The 14,583-nt window shown below is 43.5% G+C and overlaps 1 protein-coding gene across 1 annotated transcript; it reads left to right on the top strand.

The window, feature by feature from the left end:
• The first annotated feature begins 1,554 nt into the window (after window positions 1-1,554).
• Window positions 1,555-12,641, top strand: LOC124001814 (ADP-dependent glucokinase-like). The gene is made up of 6 exons (XM_046308904.1): window positions 1,555-1,946; window positions 3,926-4,085; window positions 7,990-8,180; window positions 8,370-8,466; window positions 9,306-9,442; window positions 9,933-12,641. The coding sequence occupies exons 1-6, from the start codon at window positions 1,754-1,756 to the stop codon at window positions 10,637-10,639; spliced, it is 1,485 nt and encodes a 494-aa protein (XP_046164860.1). The 5' UTR covers window positions 1,555-1,753; the 3' UTR covers window positions 10,640-12,641.
• The last annotated feature ends 1,942 nt before the right edge of the window (window positions 12,642-14,583 follow it).

Genomic DNA, 14,583 nt, shown 5'->3' with positions numbered 1-14,583 from the left:
TACCACTGATTCAACCAATGGATACAACGTTGTGCGCACTTACCTGACCTCAGGTACCACTGATTCAACCAATGGATACAACGTTGTGCGCACTTACCTGACCTCAGGTACCACTGATTCAACCAATGGATACAACGTTGTGCGCACTTACCTGACCTCAGGTACCACTGATTCAACCAATGGATACAACGTTGTGCGCACTTACCTGACCTCAGGTACCACTGATTCAACCAATGGATACAACGTTGTTTTCACAATTGAACAGAAATGTAATCCAAAATTAGCTAGAAACTTAATTTGTCTACATGAGTAGGTGAAAATCTACTACAAATACTCAGAGATGGGTAGTATTTCTGTAATTTTCATTTCAAATAGACATTTGAATTACTTCTGAGTATTTTGTGTGTTGTATTACACTGGGCTGAACTACACAAACTGTAATTTGTATTTTCAAAATACAAAGTACTTTTCTATACCATTTCTTTATAGTGGTTCACAATTTTGTGGCTCCCTTTCACCCTACATTGGCATCAAAAATCTGATGGCACTATGATGTAATAAGAGCGTCTGCTAAATTAACTAAATGTATATGTAAAAAATTAACAATTGCAAAGCATGCTGAGTATTACTCTAATGAGCTCCGCCCCAAAACATATACATTAACATTTTGGTAATTTAGCAGACGCTCTTATCCAGAGTGACCGAGCATTCAACTAAGTTAAATAAATAACATTATAAACTGAGGGGTTCGAGCCCTGAATGTTGATTGGCTGACAGCCATGGTATATTTAAGCAATAAGGCCAATATACGAAGGGCGGTTCTTTCACACAACACAACGTGGAGTGCCTGTATATAGCCCTTAGCCATGGTTTATTGGCCATATACCACAAACCCCAAGGTCCCTTAATACTATTATAAACTGATTACCAATGTAATTAAAGCAGTGAAAATACATGTTTTGTCATACCCGTGGTATTCGGTCTCATATGCCCGACTGTCAGCCAATCAGCATTCAGGGCTCGAACCACCCAGTTTATAATTAAGCAGTAAGGCACGAGGGGGTGTGGAATTTGGCCAATATACTACGGCTAAGGGCTGTTCCCAAGCACGACGCATCGAACCACCCAGTTTATAACATACCGAATACCACGGGTGTGACAAAACATTTATTTTTACATTTGCAAAATGATCTTGTATTTTATTTTCATACATTGGTTTTTAGGATATTTTGCAATTGTATTTTGTCATTGTAATTTATTCCCATCCCTGGAAATACTGTCAAACTAGCTCAAAAGTCTCCCACTGTAAAGACTAGCTCAAACTGCAAGCCGAAGAATCTAGTTTCCACTAGTTACCACACAGCCACAAATAGCTATATAATAAAAATGTATGAAAACAAAAATGTGATTTTTGGTTTTAATTTAAGGTTAGAGTTAGGCATAAATGTAGCAGTGTGATTAAAGGTCAGTGTTTGGTTTAAAATCACATGTAGAAAAGGGCGGGGTTTAGGGCTGTGGTAACTCGTGACGACCGAAGAATATGTGCCCGCCCCGAGCTTGCTACTTCCGCATTGTTGTCACTCCCCCTCCACAGCTACTGTTGACCCTGCTGCATACTCGCTTGAAACCACCAACTCATCTGCCATCCCGGGAATACTTATCTTTTAAATACAGTTTGTTTGCAAGCCAAGTTAGCGCTGTTCTCGTCCTTGCTGCTGTAGGAGTTCTGGCGAGTCCGCAGCCACTGCTGGCCATGGAGCGAGGAAGCGGGTTTTCATTCATGAAGTATGGGACGGCAGTGTCTCTTGCGATGGTTCTGCTGGCGTACTGGTTCCGACCTCCCGGGGATTCAAGGCTGGATGACCGGTTGGACACAGTGCTGTCCTCCCTGCTGCGGGCTGAAAGCAAAGTGGGGATTAACAACGCCAGACCCAGGGTGGCGATAGGTGAGAATCCTGTATAACCAGCTAGCTAAGTCTAACATCAGTTAGCTAGCTCAATTTAGCCATGTACATTAGTATTATCTCTGGTTTAGGTAACCTTGCTTTGATGCGCAGGAGAGGAGATGCATTTTGGATGGGGTTCTGGATTGGTATGAAAACTATCTGGTAAAGCAAGCACCACCATCTTTTTATGAAACCATTTTCAAATATTGTGGTTTTATGTAGCTTTAGCTAGCTAGTGAGCCAAGTACCATAATAATTAGGGAAGTCGCCTAGCTGGAATGTTTTGTTATCGTTGACATTGTCAGTCAGACCCATTTGTTTCTTACTGTTCTTTGTTACATTAACTTGCCAATCCAGTACTGTATAGTATATGTATTGGGGAAATGTAGTTAGTTTTCGTTGGTTTAGGCCTAACTAGTTTTCCATTAACCAGTGATGAACAGCTATCAGTATATACACTCTTTGTGGACTCTGGGGCAACAAGCATGTGTTATCTCTGCATTTAGGCATAAAAACTCCTTTACACACGCTACATAGGAGAGAACCCTGATGTATTTGGAGACTACTAAAGGCATCCAGTTTTGTAACTGTCACAAGTGTTAACAGTTTTTCTGCATTCTGGCACCAAAAGCCACTGTTAACTTGTCCCAGTATCTACCAACATACTGACCCACCCAGTTATCTCTGCAGACACATGGCTAGTCTGAGTAAAGGTTGTGGAGATCTGGACACGAATCTGGGTCCAAGGAGTAATGTAGAGATTAGAGACAAGATCACATTTTATGGGTTGCAAACACATATTTAGCAGATGTTATTGCGGGTGTAGCAAAAATTGCTTGTTTTTCTAGCTCCAGCAATGCACTAATATCTATATCACAACAATACACACATCTAAAAGTAAAATACTGGAAATATAGAAATATTAGGATGTGTAATGTTGGAGTCCAGAGTATAAATGTTTGTGTGTGTGTGATGGGATATATAGACATTATGGACCGTATGTGGATAGAATATGTAGTATATCTTCATAATACATAGGGTAGAATAGTATATGTACTGCAATAGTTAAATAGGATGGCATTGACTAGAATACACTATATACATATGAAATTAGTAAAACAATATGTATACATTATTAGAGTGACCAGTGTTCCATGTCTATGTACATAGGGCCTCTAAGGTGCAGAGTTGAGTAACAGTGTGGTGGACGGCTAGTGACAGTGACTAAGTTCAGGAACTGGGTGGAGGCCGGCTAGTGATGGCTATTTAACTGTCTGATAGCCTTTGAGATAGAAGCTGTTTTTCAGTCTCTCGATCCCAGCATTTATGCACCTGTACTGACCTCGCCTTCTGGATGATAGCGGTGTGAACAGGCCATGGCTCGAGGGGTTAATGTCCTTGATGATCTTTTTGGCCTTTCTGTCACATCGGGTGCAGTAGGTCTCCTGGAGAGCAGGAAGTGCGCCCCCGGTGATGCGTTGGGCAGACTGCACCACTCTCTGGAGAGCCCTGCTGTCGTGGACGGTCCAGTGCCCGCTAGGCGGTTATACAGCCCAACAGGAATGGGAGACATCATGGCATAGGCCAGACATAATCTCACCCCTCATATACTCAGTATTGCACATCCCTATTTCTCTGAACCTTGAATATAATGCTGTTGCACAACTGTTTAATTCAATATCAGTGATTCCTGTTCCTTGCACAAGCATTTTGTTATACACAGTTAGTTACATGAGTGCAATTATGCTACGTGAGTATACATGAGTCACTTATGAGTGACTTTGCAGTAATGATTTTGTTTTGGCAAGGGGGGGGTGCAGATATAGTGAGCTCACTGCAGGGATTGGGGACTGTGCAGGGGGCATCGCATTATGTTCCCTCCCAAATACTGTTACCTTCCTCTCTCTGACTCCAGGTTTGGGGGTTGTGTTGTGATTCTCTACAGTATTATATACTGTTACCTTCTCCTTTCCCTCCAGGTTTAGGGGGTTGTGTAGACATCCTCGTGGACGGGGTGAGGTTGCTGAATAAGATCGGCCTGCCACCCACAGACCAGCCTCTCCATCATGACTACATAGAGAACGCTGATCAGCTGGCACAGAGCTTCGCTTACTTCTTTGTCCCGGGAGCCGCTGCAGAGTGAGTGGCCAAGCACTGCTTGGTGTTAAATAACTGAAGGACAAAGTTAGAAGGCAAAGGCGCTTAGAAACACGCGCGTGTGTGAAACTAAGAGATCAGGGGGGATATTTCTAGTTGAGGAACAACATGGTGTTAGCAGGGTACACACTCAGTCAAGATCCTGATACGCTACCACACCTTGTAGACTAAGGAATTAAACATAATTAATAGTCTAACGCCGTTCGTCTCACACCTTCTCATATCAACAGTCTTTGGCTTGGACTCCAGTTATCATCCATTTCTGTTTAAAGGGGCAGTCTGCAGCTGCTACATTAATGATACATACAGTGCCTTCAGAAAGTTATACGTTTAGATTTTGTGTCACTGGCCTACACACAATATCCCATAATGTCAAAGTGGAGTTATGTACTTAGACATTTTTACAAATGAATTAAAAGTGAAACGCTGAAATGTCTTGAGTCTGAGTATTAGACCCCTTTGTTATGGAAAGCCTAAATACGTTCAACAGTAAAATGTGCTTAATAATTTGCAGGGACTTACTCTGTGTGCAATAATAGTGTTTAACATGATTCTTGAATGACAACCTCATCTCTGTACCCCACACATACAATTATCTGTAAGGTCCCTCAGTTGAGCAGTGAAAACCACAAAGACCAGGGAGGTTTTCCAGTGCCTCACAAAGAAGGGCACCTGTGGGCCTTCTGTAGCTCAGTTGGTAGAGCATGGCGCTTGTAACGCCAGGGTAGTGGGTAGATGTAGAATGTATGCACACATGACTGTAAGTCGCTTTGGATAAAAGCGTCTGCTAAATGGCATATATTATATATATTATTGGTAGATGGGTAAAAAGGAAGAGCTTGAATATCTCTTTGAGCACGGTGAAGTTATTAATTACACTTCAGATGGTGTATCAATATACCTATTCACTACAAAGATACAGGCGTCCTTCCTAAATGTTGCCGGAGAGGAAGGAAACCACTCAGGGATTTCACCATAAGGCCAATGGTGACTTCAAAACAGTTAGTTTAATGGCTGTGATAGGAGAAAACTGAGGATGGATCAACAACATTGTACAATTAACAAAAATATAAACGCAACAATTTCAAAGGTTTTACTGAGTTACAGTTCATAAAAGGAAATCAGTCAATTGAAATAAATTCATTAGGTCCTAATCTATGGATTTCACATGACTGGACATACAGATATGCATCTGTAAATAATAATAAGGGTGTGGATCATAAAACCAGTCAGTATCTGGTGTGACCACCATTTTCCTCATGCAGCTTAACACATCTATACATAGAGGTGATCAGGCTGTTTATTGTGGAATGTTGTCCTGCTCCTCTTCAATGGCTGTGTGAAGTTGCTGGACGTTGGCGGGAACTGGAACACGCTGTCGATCCAGAGCATCCCACACATGCTCAATGGGTGACATGTCTGAGTGCGCAGGCCATGGAAGAACTGGGACATTTTCAGCTTCTAGGAATTGTGTACAGACCTTTGACATGGGGCCGTGCATTACCATGCTGAAACAGGAGGTGATGGCGGAGGATGAATGGCACGAAAATTGGCCTCAGTATCTCGTCACCGTATCTCTGCATTCAAAATTCTATCAATAAAATGAAATTGTGTTGGTTGTAAGTAGCTTATGCATGCGCATAACACCGCCACCATGGGGCACTCTGTTCACAACGTTGACATCAGCAAACCACTCGTGCACACAACGCCATACACGCTGTCGGTCATCTGCCTGGTATAGTTGAAACCGGGATTCATCTGTGAAAAGCACATTTCTCCAGCGTGCCAGTGGCCATTGTGCAAACCTGCAGTTTCATCAGCTGTCCGGGTGGCTAGTCCCAGTTGCACGCTTTCTCAACTTGAGACATCTGTGGCATTGTGTTGTGACAACTGCACATTATAGTGGCCTTTTATTATCCTTAGCACAAGGTGCACCTGTGTAATGATCATGCTGTTTAATCAGCTTCTTGATATGCCACACCTGTCAGGTGGATGGATTATCTTGGCAAAGAAGAAATGCTCACTAACTGGGATGTAAACACATTTGTACACACAATTTGAGAGAACTATGCTTTTTATGCATATGAAACATTTCTGGGATCTTTTATTTCAGCTCATGAAACATGGGACCAACACAACATGTTTTTTGTTGTTCAGTGTAGATACTCCACAATGCTAACCTAATTGACACAGTGAAAAGAACGAAGCCTGTACAGGATGTTTTTAAATATTCCAAAACATGCATCCTGTTTGCAACAAGACACTAAATGAATACTGAATCTTTTTTTGTCATGACTACAAGTGTTATGTTTGGGGTAAATTCAATACAACACATTACTGAGTACCACTCTCCATATTTTTAACCATTGTGGTGGCTGCATCATGTTATGGGTAACAGTTTAGCTTCCGTTCCTCTCCTCGCCCTACCTGGGCTCGAATCAGGGACCCTCTGCACACATCAACAACGGACACCCATGAAGCAGCGTTACCCATCGCTCTACAAAAGCCGCAGCCCTTGCAGAGCAAGAGTAACCACTACTTCAAGGTCTCAGAGCAAGTGACTTCACCGACTGAAACGCTATTAGCGCGCACCACCGCTAACTAGCTAGTCATTTCACATCCGTTACATATGCTTGTAATCATTAAGGACTGGGGAGCTTTTCAAGATAAAAAAAAACTACAGAATGCAGCTAAGCACAGGCAAGATCCTAGAGGAGAACCTGGTTGTCTGTTTTCCACCAGACACTGGGAGATGAATTCACCTTTCATCAGGACAATAATCTAAAGGAAAAATCTACACTGGAGCTACTTACCAAGAAGACGGTGAATGTTCCTATATGGCCGAGTTACAGTTTTGACTTAAATCTACTTGAAAATCTATGGCAGACTTGAAAATGGCTGTCTAGTATTGGCCAACAACCAATTTGACAGAGCTAGGTTCAACGGTCACACCTCAACAGAAACCAAAATATAATCCCATTTTACTTCAATGTTTGTAAACATTGTAAATGTAAACCAACACTTATTATATTATTATTATTATTATATTATTACTTGTTTAGCCTCAAAATATGGTTGCAACAATGAATTTTGATATCATGGATGATCAGTCCTTTGAGTGGTTATACCTACCTTTCTCCAGGTCCGTCCCTCATATTTTTACCAAAACAGAGGCAAGGTGTCCAGTTTTATTGTTTGAAATGTGGGTTGTTCCAACAAGTAGCAAATTAGCTGGTTTTCTCTCAATGCTTAGCTCCCTTTTCAGTTGTGATGTTGCAGTGTAGCATAGCTATGTGCTCAGTGTGTGAAACTAAGTTGTAATGAAAACAGTCTGCGTTCCTTTCTCACCGTGGAGCTGTCAGTCTGTGTATACTGATGCACTGTGGCTTGATGATACCAGGGTTGGGGGTCACTTAGAATTAGTCAGTCAATTTCAGGAAGTAAACTGAAATTCCAATTCAATCATTTTAAAAAATTTATATAATTCTCAAACTGAAAATGAGAAGCTATTTAAAAAGTTTGAATTTCTTTTAAAATCTCTTCCTGAATTGAGTGACTTCAACTCAAGTGACCCCAACCCTGGTTGATACTAATATGTAGAGAAGAAGAAGGCCCAGAGTCATGCAACACACAGGTGCTGCCCTGGCTCTACTAACCGTAATGAAACTCTAATCTACCTGATGCTGTGACTCATCCTGTAGGTTAATCTGATTATACTGAGGTCATGTATGCATCACACACACACACACACACACACACACACACACACACACACACTTGTAGAACGTTTCTGGGTATGGTTTTGTAATGCTTTTTAAGCAGTAATGTTTCTTACCTTCTAACCTTCCCTTTTTCTGGTACCTTCCTCCCCCACCTCTTCTCTCAGGCGGTTTGTGATGAACAACACCCTGTTCAGTCAGCTGGTCGAGACATCTCGTGAGTTGCCCGGCAACCGCTGGTCCATAGGTGGCAACGCCCCAGTGATGGCTGGTCGAATGGCAACTGAGGGCTGCGACGTGTTGTTAGGGGGGAGCTTTAGCCCTGACTTCGCTGATGTACTGTCCCAGCACATCACAGGTGTGTGCGCACACACACACACACACACACACACACACACACACACACACACACACACACACACACACACACACACACACACACACACACACACACACACACACACACACACACACACACACACACATACCTAACATCTCCCTCCTTGATTCCATCCCCCACCTCTCACCCCCCTCTCCGTTTGTCCAGTTGCAGGTAATGTGGTGGAGGAGCCTGATATCCATCTGATCCTGGAGTACCCATCTGGAGCCACCTGGGGCCAGTACACTGCCCGCAGGGCCAACAGGTGTGTGTCTGCCCAACAGGTGTGTGTGTGTGTGTGTGCGTATCTATGTGTGGACCTACTAGTGATGCATCTTATACTGGTACCACTGTAATATCACGGTACCAAAACATCATGATACTTATGATGCCAACATTTTAAAATACATACAAAAAAAAATTGCAGTTTTGAAAGTGGTATTTTGGACACAGTAATTGCAGAATAACTGTAGTGTAATGCAGACACCGTCTTAGTCATATTAACAACCCATACTTGTTGTTGCATCTTTAGATCTTCCCTCTTTCTAAATTTCTGAAGGATATTTTCATCTGTCATATGAAACCACTTGCATTTGCAGTACACTTTTGAGAACGGTGTTTTCCGGCTAATTGCGTTTTCGAACATTTGTGCTTATAGCCTACTGCCGTGACGCATTGCTGCATTTTATCATGTGAAGAAATAGCTTATCAACATTAAGCTAAACGTTCTGATCTGTTGCATCAACCTCATTTGCTTTTTTTGATGTACAGTGGTTTTATAAATGTTTTAAATATTTACTTATTCCACAGAACAAGAAGATGACCAATAAGTCAACTTTGATCACGTGACGGGCATTGGCTAATAAGAATTTAGATATCTGAGAGAGCTATGTGAGTGAGAGGTGCTTCGGAACTCGGCGAAGGGAAATCATTATTATATTCAGCCCAAGGGCACAATGGCCGCAAGGCATAGATTTTTTTTTTTAGGGGAATTATGGCCACACAAGGGCGTCGATGCCGGGAAATTCGAGGCCTGAAGTACCTGTAATATAGTCCATTATGACCGTTGCCTTGTTTCACTAACCTGTGTGTGTGTGTGTCCAGGTACATAGTCCACAGTGATGACCATAACCCATACCTCGCGGCACTGGAGGACTTTGAGGATAAGCTGCAGGACTTCCATCCTGACCTGCTGGTGATGGGTGGGCTCCAAATGATGGACAGCTTCCCCTTCCAACAGGGTGAGGGGATACTTCAACACCTCGTCCGCCACTAAGCTCGTTCTCCAATAGGGAGGCCTGGGCCCGTATCCACAAAGCCTTTGAGTCGGAGTGTTGTTCTAGGATCCGCTTTATCTTTTAGATCAAAATGAATAAGATTACATGGACAGACCTGATCCTGAATCAGCACTGTTTTCAGAGCAGTGCTGGTTCCCATTGAGTAACAGACTGTTGGTATTTTAGTGGTTTGTGTTGCTGTGATTGAGGGGAGTGCAGGCTATTGAGGGGTTGTTTTCCAGTGATGTGCAGACTGTTGGTATTAGGGGATTAACATGCCTGCCTCTATACAGTAGCTCTGTAGCCTCAGACACACAGGCCCTCAGTTGGCGTGGGAAAGCACATACCGGGAGTGTTTGTGTGTTGGGGTGCATCCAATGTTGTGTCAACAGGCCTTGGTGATGTCAGACTGGTTTAACTACTTTTGCTAATTTATCTTTCGCTCTCTCTTCAGGTGAGAGGAAAAACCTGCTCTCTCGGCTGGGCAATCTCCTCTCCTCCTCCTCCCCTCGAACGGGCGTCCATTTTGAGATGGCCAGCTTTGTGGATGAGGGTCTAATGGGGGACCTGCTGCGTCTGGTCCTGCCCAATGCCGACTCCCTGGGGATGAACGAGCAGGAGCTGCCCAACCTGCTCAGCCTGTTGAGGGGCTCTAACGTCACCGTACTCTCTGACCCTAACCCTCGCGTTGCAACCGTCCTCGACCAGATGAGGGAGCTCTACCGCCTGGTCAACCAGCGCTACCGCGATGCTAATGAGGATAGCGGCGTGGACGCTAATGCAGCTAGCGCTAAAGGCCGGCCGCTGTCCAGGCTCCACGTGCACACGTTGGCGTTCCAGGCCATGATTGTGACGCGTGGCTCTCAGTGGAAGAACACCATGTCGGCCGTGGCCAAGGCCTCGCTTACCGCCAACCGCCACGTGTGCGGCTCACCGGACATCGACCCCAGCAAGGCGCGGCTCATCATGGACGAGTCATTCTCTGTGAGCCGGCAGGAGGGCAGCCAGCGGATCCCTCTAGAGGAGACCAGGCCTGTCAGCTGCTGGGACGAGGATGACTATGAGATCTGTGTGGCGCCCAACCTGGTGTGCACAGATGTTTACCAGACTGCAGGGGGAGGGGACAACATCTCTGCCGCAGGACTGGTGCTGCAGATCTGAGCCGACTTTAGGGACCAACGGCTAACTCTAACAAAGAGATCCCCTAACATGTGAAGTCTTTTATCATTCTGGTTTTAGTTGTGTTGTTTGTGTTGCCGGTGCAATGCAAACGCTGGGTGCAGTGTGTCTGGCAGGGCTGGGCCTATTCCTCTTCTGTGCTTTTAGCTGTCCTCTGCCTCTTTCTCCTCCTGTGCTCCTCTTTCTCCTGTCCTCTCTCTGAGCAGTATGACCTGACACATCCACACACACTCATACACTCTCTCATTCCATCAGGTGGAGCTCATCTCATAATCTCACTCACCATATGGGACCTATTTCCTCAACCAGGGCCACGTTCCGTAGCCAAATGTTGCAGATAGAAATACCACGAATAGAGCCGACGTGATTCCTTACTCTACATGTCGGAGGCATGTTTGTTCTTACATAGAATATGGACATCTGAATATCCAAAATGCCCCCGTGTGTTTTTTCCTTTTGACGTGTGTGTTTTGTCAGGTGTGTTAAGGTCCAGACACTGATCACATACACGTCACACATCCACTCCCTGTTGAGCATTACATATATACGTATCTGGTGTCCATAGCTATTCCATTCTGTCCCAGGATATCCACGTACAAAACAAACATTCCATCAGTTTCACCATTTCAGTCGTAATATTCTGTTTCTTTCGTCAAGGGAATTTAATTGTTTTTTTCTCAAGGGAAAGCTTTTGTTTGATATCTGACTGTTTTCATGTTAACCTGATTTTAGAGCTGGTGGCATACAGGCATTTATCTCATGTGTCTAGCTAAGCAGTAGAAAAGGGAATTTAAATGTGTTAGCTCAGTGGTGTGTGATGATTCTTCCTCAGTCTGGCCTGTACACACAATTCACTGTAATGTTGTCGTCTTCAGTCTGAATACTATGTAATGGTTGATGACAACCACAGGGAGTGTTTCTCTGTTATGTCTAATGTGAAAGAGAAACTTTTTTTTACCCTTAACATGAGCATGTATTCTTCTCATAACCTCCTCACTCTCTGTATACTGCCTGCATCCTATCATATCATTGAGTCATACATACATTAGACGCTTAAGTTGTGTGTTTGAATGATTATTGCATGGGCCACATACAAGGCGCTTTGGATAAAAGCATCTGCAAATTAAGTATGATATATATCAGCCAAACAAGTTTGTGTTAATTAGATGTACTTTCTCTGCAGAACAGCCCATATGATCTCTTTGCCTGGGCCCATATTCATAAAGCTTCTCGGAGTAGGAGTAATAATCTAGGATCCGTTATCTTTTAGCTCATAGGCAATTGATTAAGTTTACATGGACCGGGGTTAAGCTGATCCTAGATCAGCACTTCTACTATGGAACTCCTTATGAATACACGCCCTGTTCTGAAGGGAGACTGGGTGCATCCTAACAGTCTAAAGTGGCTTTCTCTCCTGGTTTCCTTTATTTAATTGGCACTGATCAGAAAGAACTACGTCTATCCCCAATCACATACGTTGAGATGAGTGCAGATGGAAGGGAGGAAGCTGCTGTGTACTACTTACATGCAGCATGAAGCCTGTATGCTTGCCAGTGTTTCACCACTGTCCTCTTAAGGTGGCTGGATTTATTTCCAGACAGAACACCATGCCACTCCAAGCTGAGTCCACCCCTCTGGGTGACTGACGTGCGTGTGTGTGTGTTCCTGCTTCTCGGCAACTGCTTGTACACACCCATGCTGTGTGTGCGTATGTATTTGCGTCAGTGTGCATGATTTCAGAATATATTTGCGCGAGTGAATGAATGTGTGTGTTGCTCTGGCCAGCTGATGTAATTGTTGTCTCAGGGATTAGCTGACCTGTGCTGTTAAGGAGATGTGGAATATCTGGATCCTGCTTTGTGGAGGCTCTGGGATAGACCCTTCCAGATGGATCGCAGTACATGGAAGGAAGGATGGCTCATGGCCAGGTGAATTGTTTTGCTCTGAGTGACTTCGGTGAATTAAAGAAACACATTCCATCTTCTGGTGTCTATCCTGTCTGCTATTTACAGAAAGTTATTTTCAGCTCATCCAAGCCATGTCTGAAATGGTCAAACCCACAATGAGGACACACTTAAAGGGTAGACCCTTTTCATTGGTGTGTTCAAACATACTGAGCCATTATTGAGATTTTGTAGATTTGTGAAATTAATGCTATTTGGCGATTGTTGAATTTATTCAAGCTGCCGTCAATCAAAATCAACATAGGTCACTACTTTTCAAATGTTTAGTTGTTTACATGGTTACACAAATACTCCTGAGTCGATATTCACGTAATAATAAGGAATACCTCTTGACCACGCCCGCAAATTGGGGATAAACATTTTCAAATGACCCCCATTGTAAAAGAGACAACTTGTTTGTTATACTGAAATAACAAAACATGCTGAAAGCTGCTGTAATGTTACACTGAACAAAAAATATAAACGCAACTTTTTTTTTATAAACAACAGTTTCAAAGATTTCACTGAACTACAGTTCACATAAGGAAATCAGTCAATTGAAATAAATGAATTAGGCCCTAATCTATGGATGTTACATGACTGGGAATACAGATATGCATCTGTTAGACATAGACTACTTTTACAACAGGTAGGGATGTGGATCAGAAAACCAGTCAGTATCTGGTGGGACCACCATTTGCCTCATGCAGCCCGCCACATCTTCACATAGAGTTGATCAGACTGTTGGTCCACTCCCCTCTATAGGGTGGCCCACAATTGGCCCAGTGTTGTCCGGGTTATGGGTTGGCCTGCATAGGCCAATATTGTAAATAATAAATTGTTCTTAGCTGACTTGCCTAGATAAATAAACAATTCAATGGCTGTGCTAATTTGCTGGATAGCCCTGCTGGAAAATCTAGTTTAGAACCGCAGTGGTGCGTGGTACAATCACTGGCATATCCCCCCCCCCCCCTCATGACGTGTGACATAGGCCTAAAGGCCAGGACAATAAGAAGACACAGTGGCAGAATGAATTCAACTATACCTTTGTTTTATTTTGTGCGCCGCCGGACTCCAGATCACAGCCGGTTGTGATACAGCCCGGGATCGAACCAGGTGATGCCTCTAATGTCTTAGACCGCTGTGCCACTTGGATAGCAACCTCTGTCCAGTGAAGTCCACAAAGCATATTGCATGTACAGCAACAGACAGTTACATGACCTACAGCATGGTCAAGCAAGTTGATGTTTACGACATTTTCAGACCTCTAAACAACTATTGATTTAGAACCAGAGAGAGTTACTGTAAGTCGCAAGGAAAACAGGAGCCGCCTCCACTATTCCAGCACCATTTCAACTTCCACATTTCAACATCAAAATCACCTCTGCTTAGTTGTATACAGTAACAACTAAAATATACCAAAAACAATGTTGTCCAATCACCGTCAGCTAAATATGATGTGGGTGTCCATGTTTCTGATTTCTGTGTGTGTGCGCTTTCGCGCAAGTAGAAAAACATGTTGACTCACGAAACAGTCTATCACTCTGTCATACAGTACATGCTTTTATTAGTTGTTGTCCTAGGCTACCTGGTTAAAATTCTTGCTGGCTAGCCTAACTTCCAATCATGGGCAATGTTAGCTAGTTAACATTATCCTCCTACATCTAATTTCCTTCCTCTCGAGCCAGGGGCACAACAATGTATGAATTAGTGGTTGGATCAGAATCTCTATTATAATCATTGGCCAGTATGGATCCCCATCTCCATCCATGGCTAATTTAGGAAAGGGACAATTTTAGCTAGCTGGCTAGCCACCGGAGGCTAACAACACAACAAGATGCAACAAATTCAGATTTTCTGTTAATGATGTAAGCTCTCATTGGGATTTGATAGGAGTGACGCCAAATCCAAGCTGGCGTCCCTTGACATTTTCGGGGGTGTGCCAGGACCATTCACATTTGAGCTTGCTCAGTTTAGCTCAAC

The sequence above is a fragment of the Oncorhynchus gorbuscha genome, linkage group LG17, assembly GCF_021184085.1.
Source record: "Oncorhynchus gorbuscha isolate QuinsamMale2020 ecotype Even-year linkage group LG17, OgorEven_v1.0, whole genome shotgun sequence".
Classification (NCBI taxonomy): domain Eukaryota; kingdom Metazoa; phylum Chordata; class Actinopteri; order Salmoniformes; family Salmonidae; genus Oncorhynchus; species Oncorhynchus gorbuscha.
Note: the sequence above shows the minus strand (reverse complement) of the source record. Positions and strands in the feature narration are given on the sequence as shown.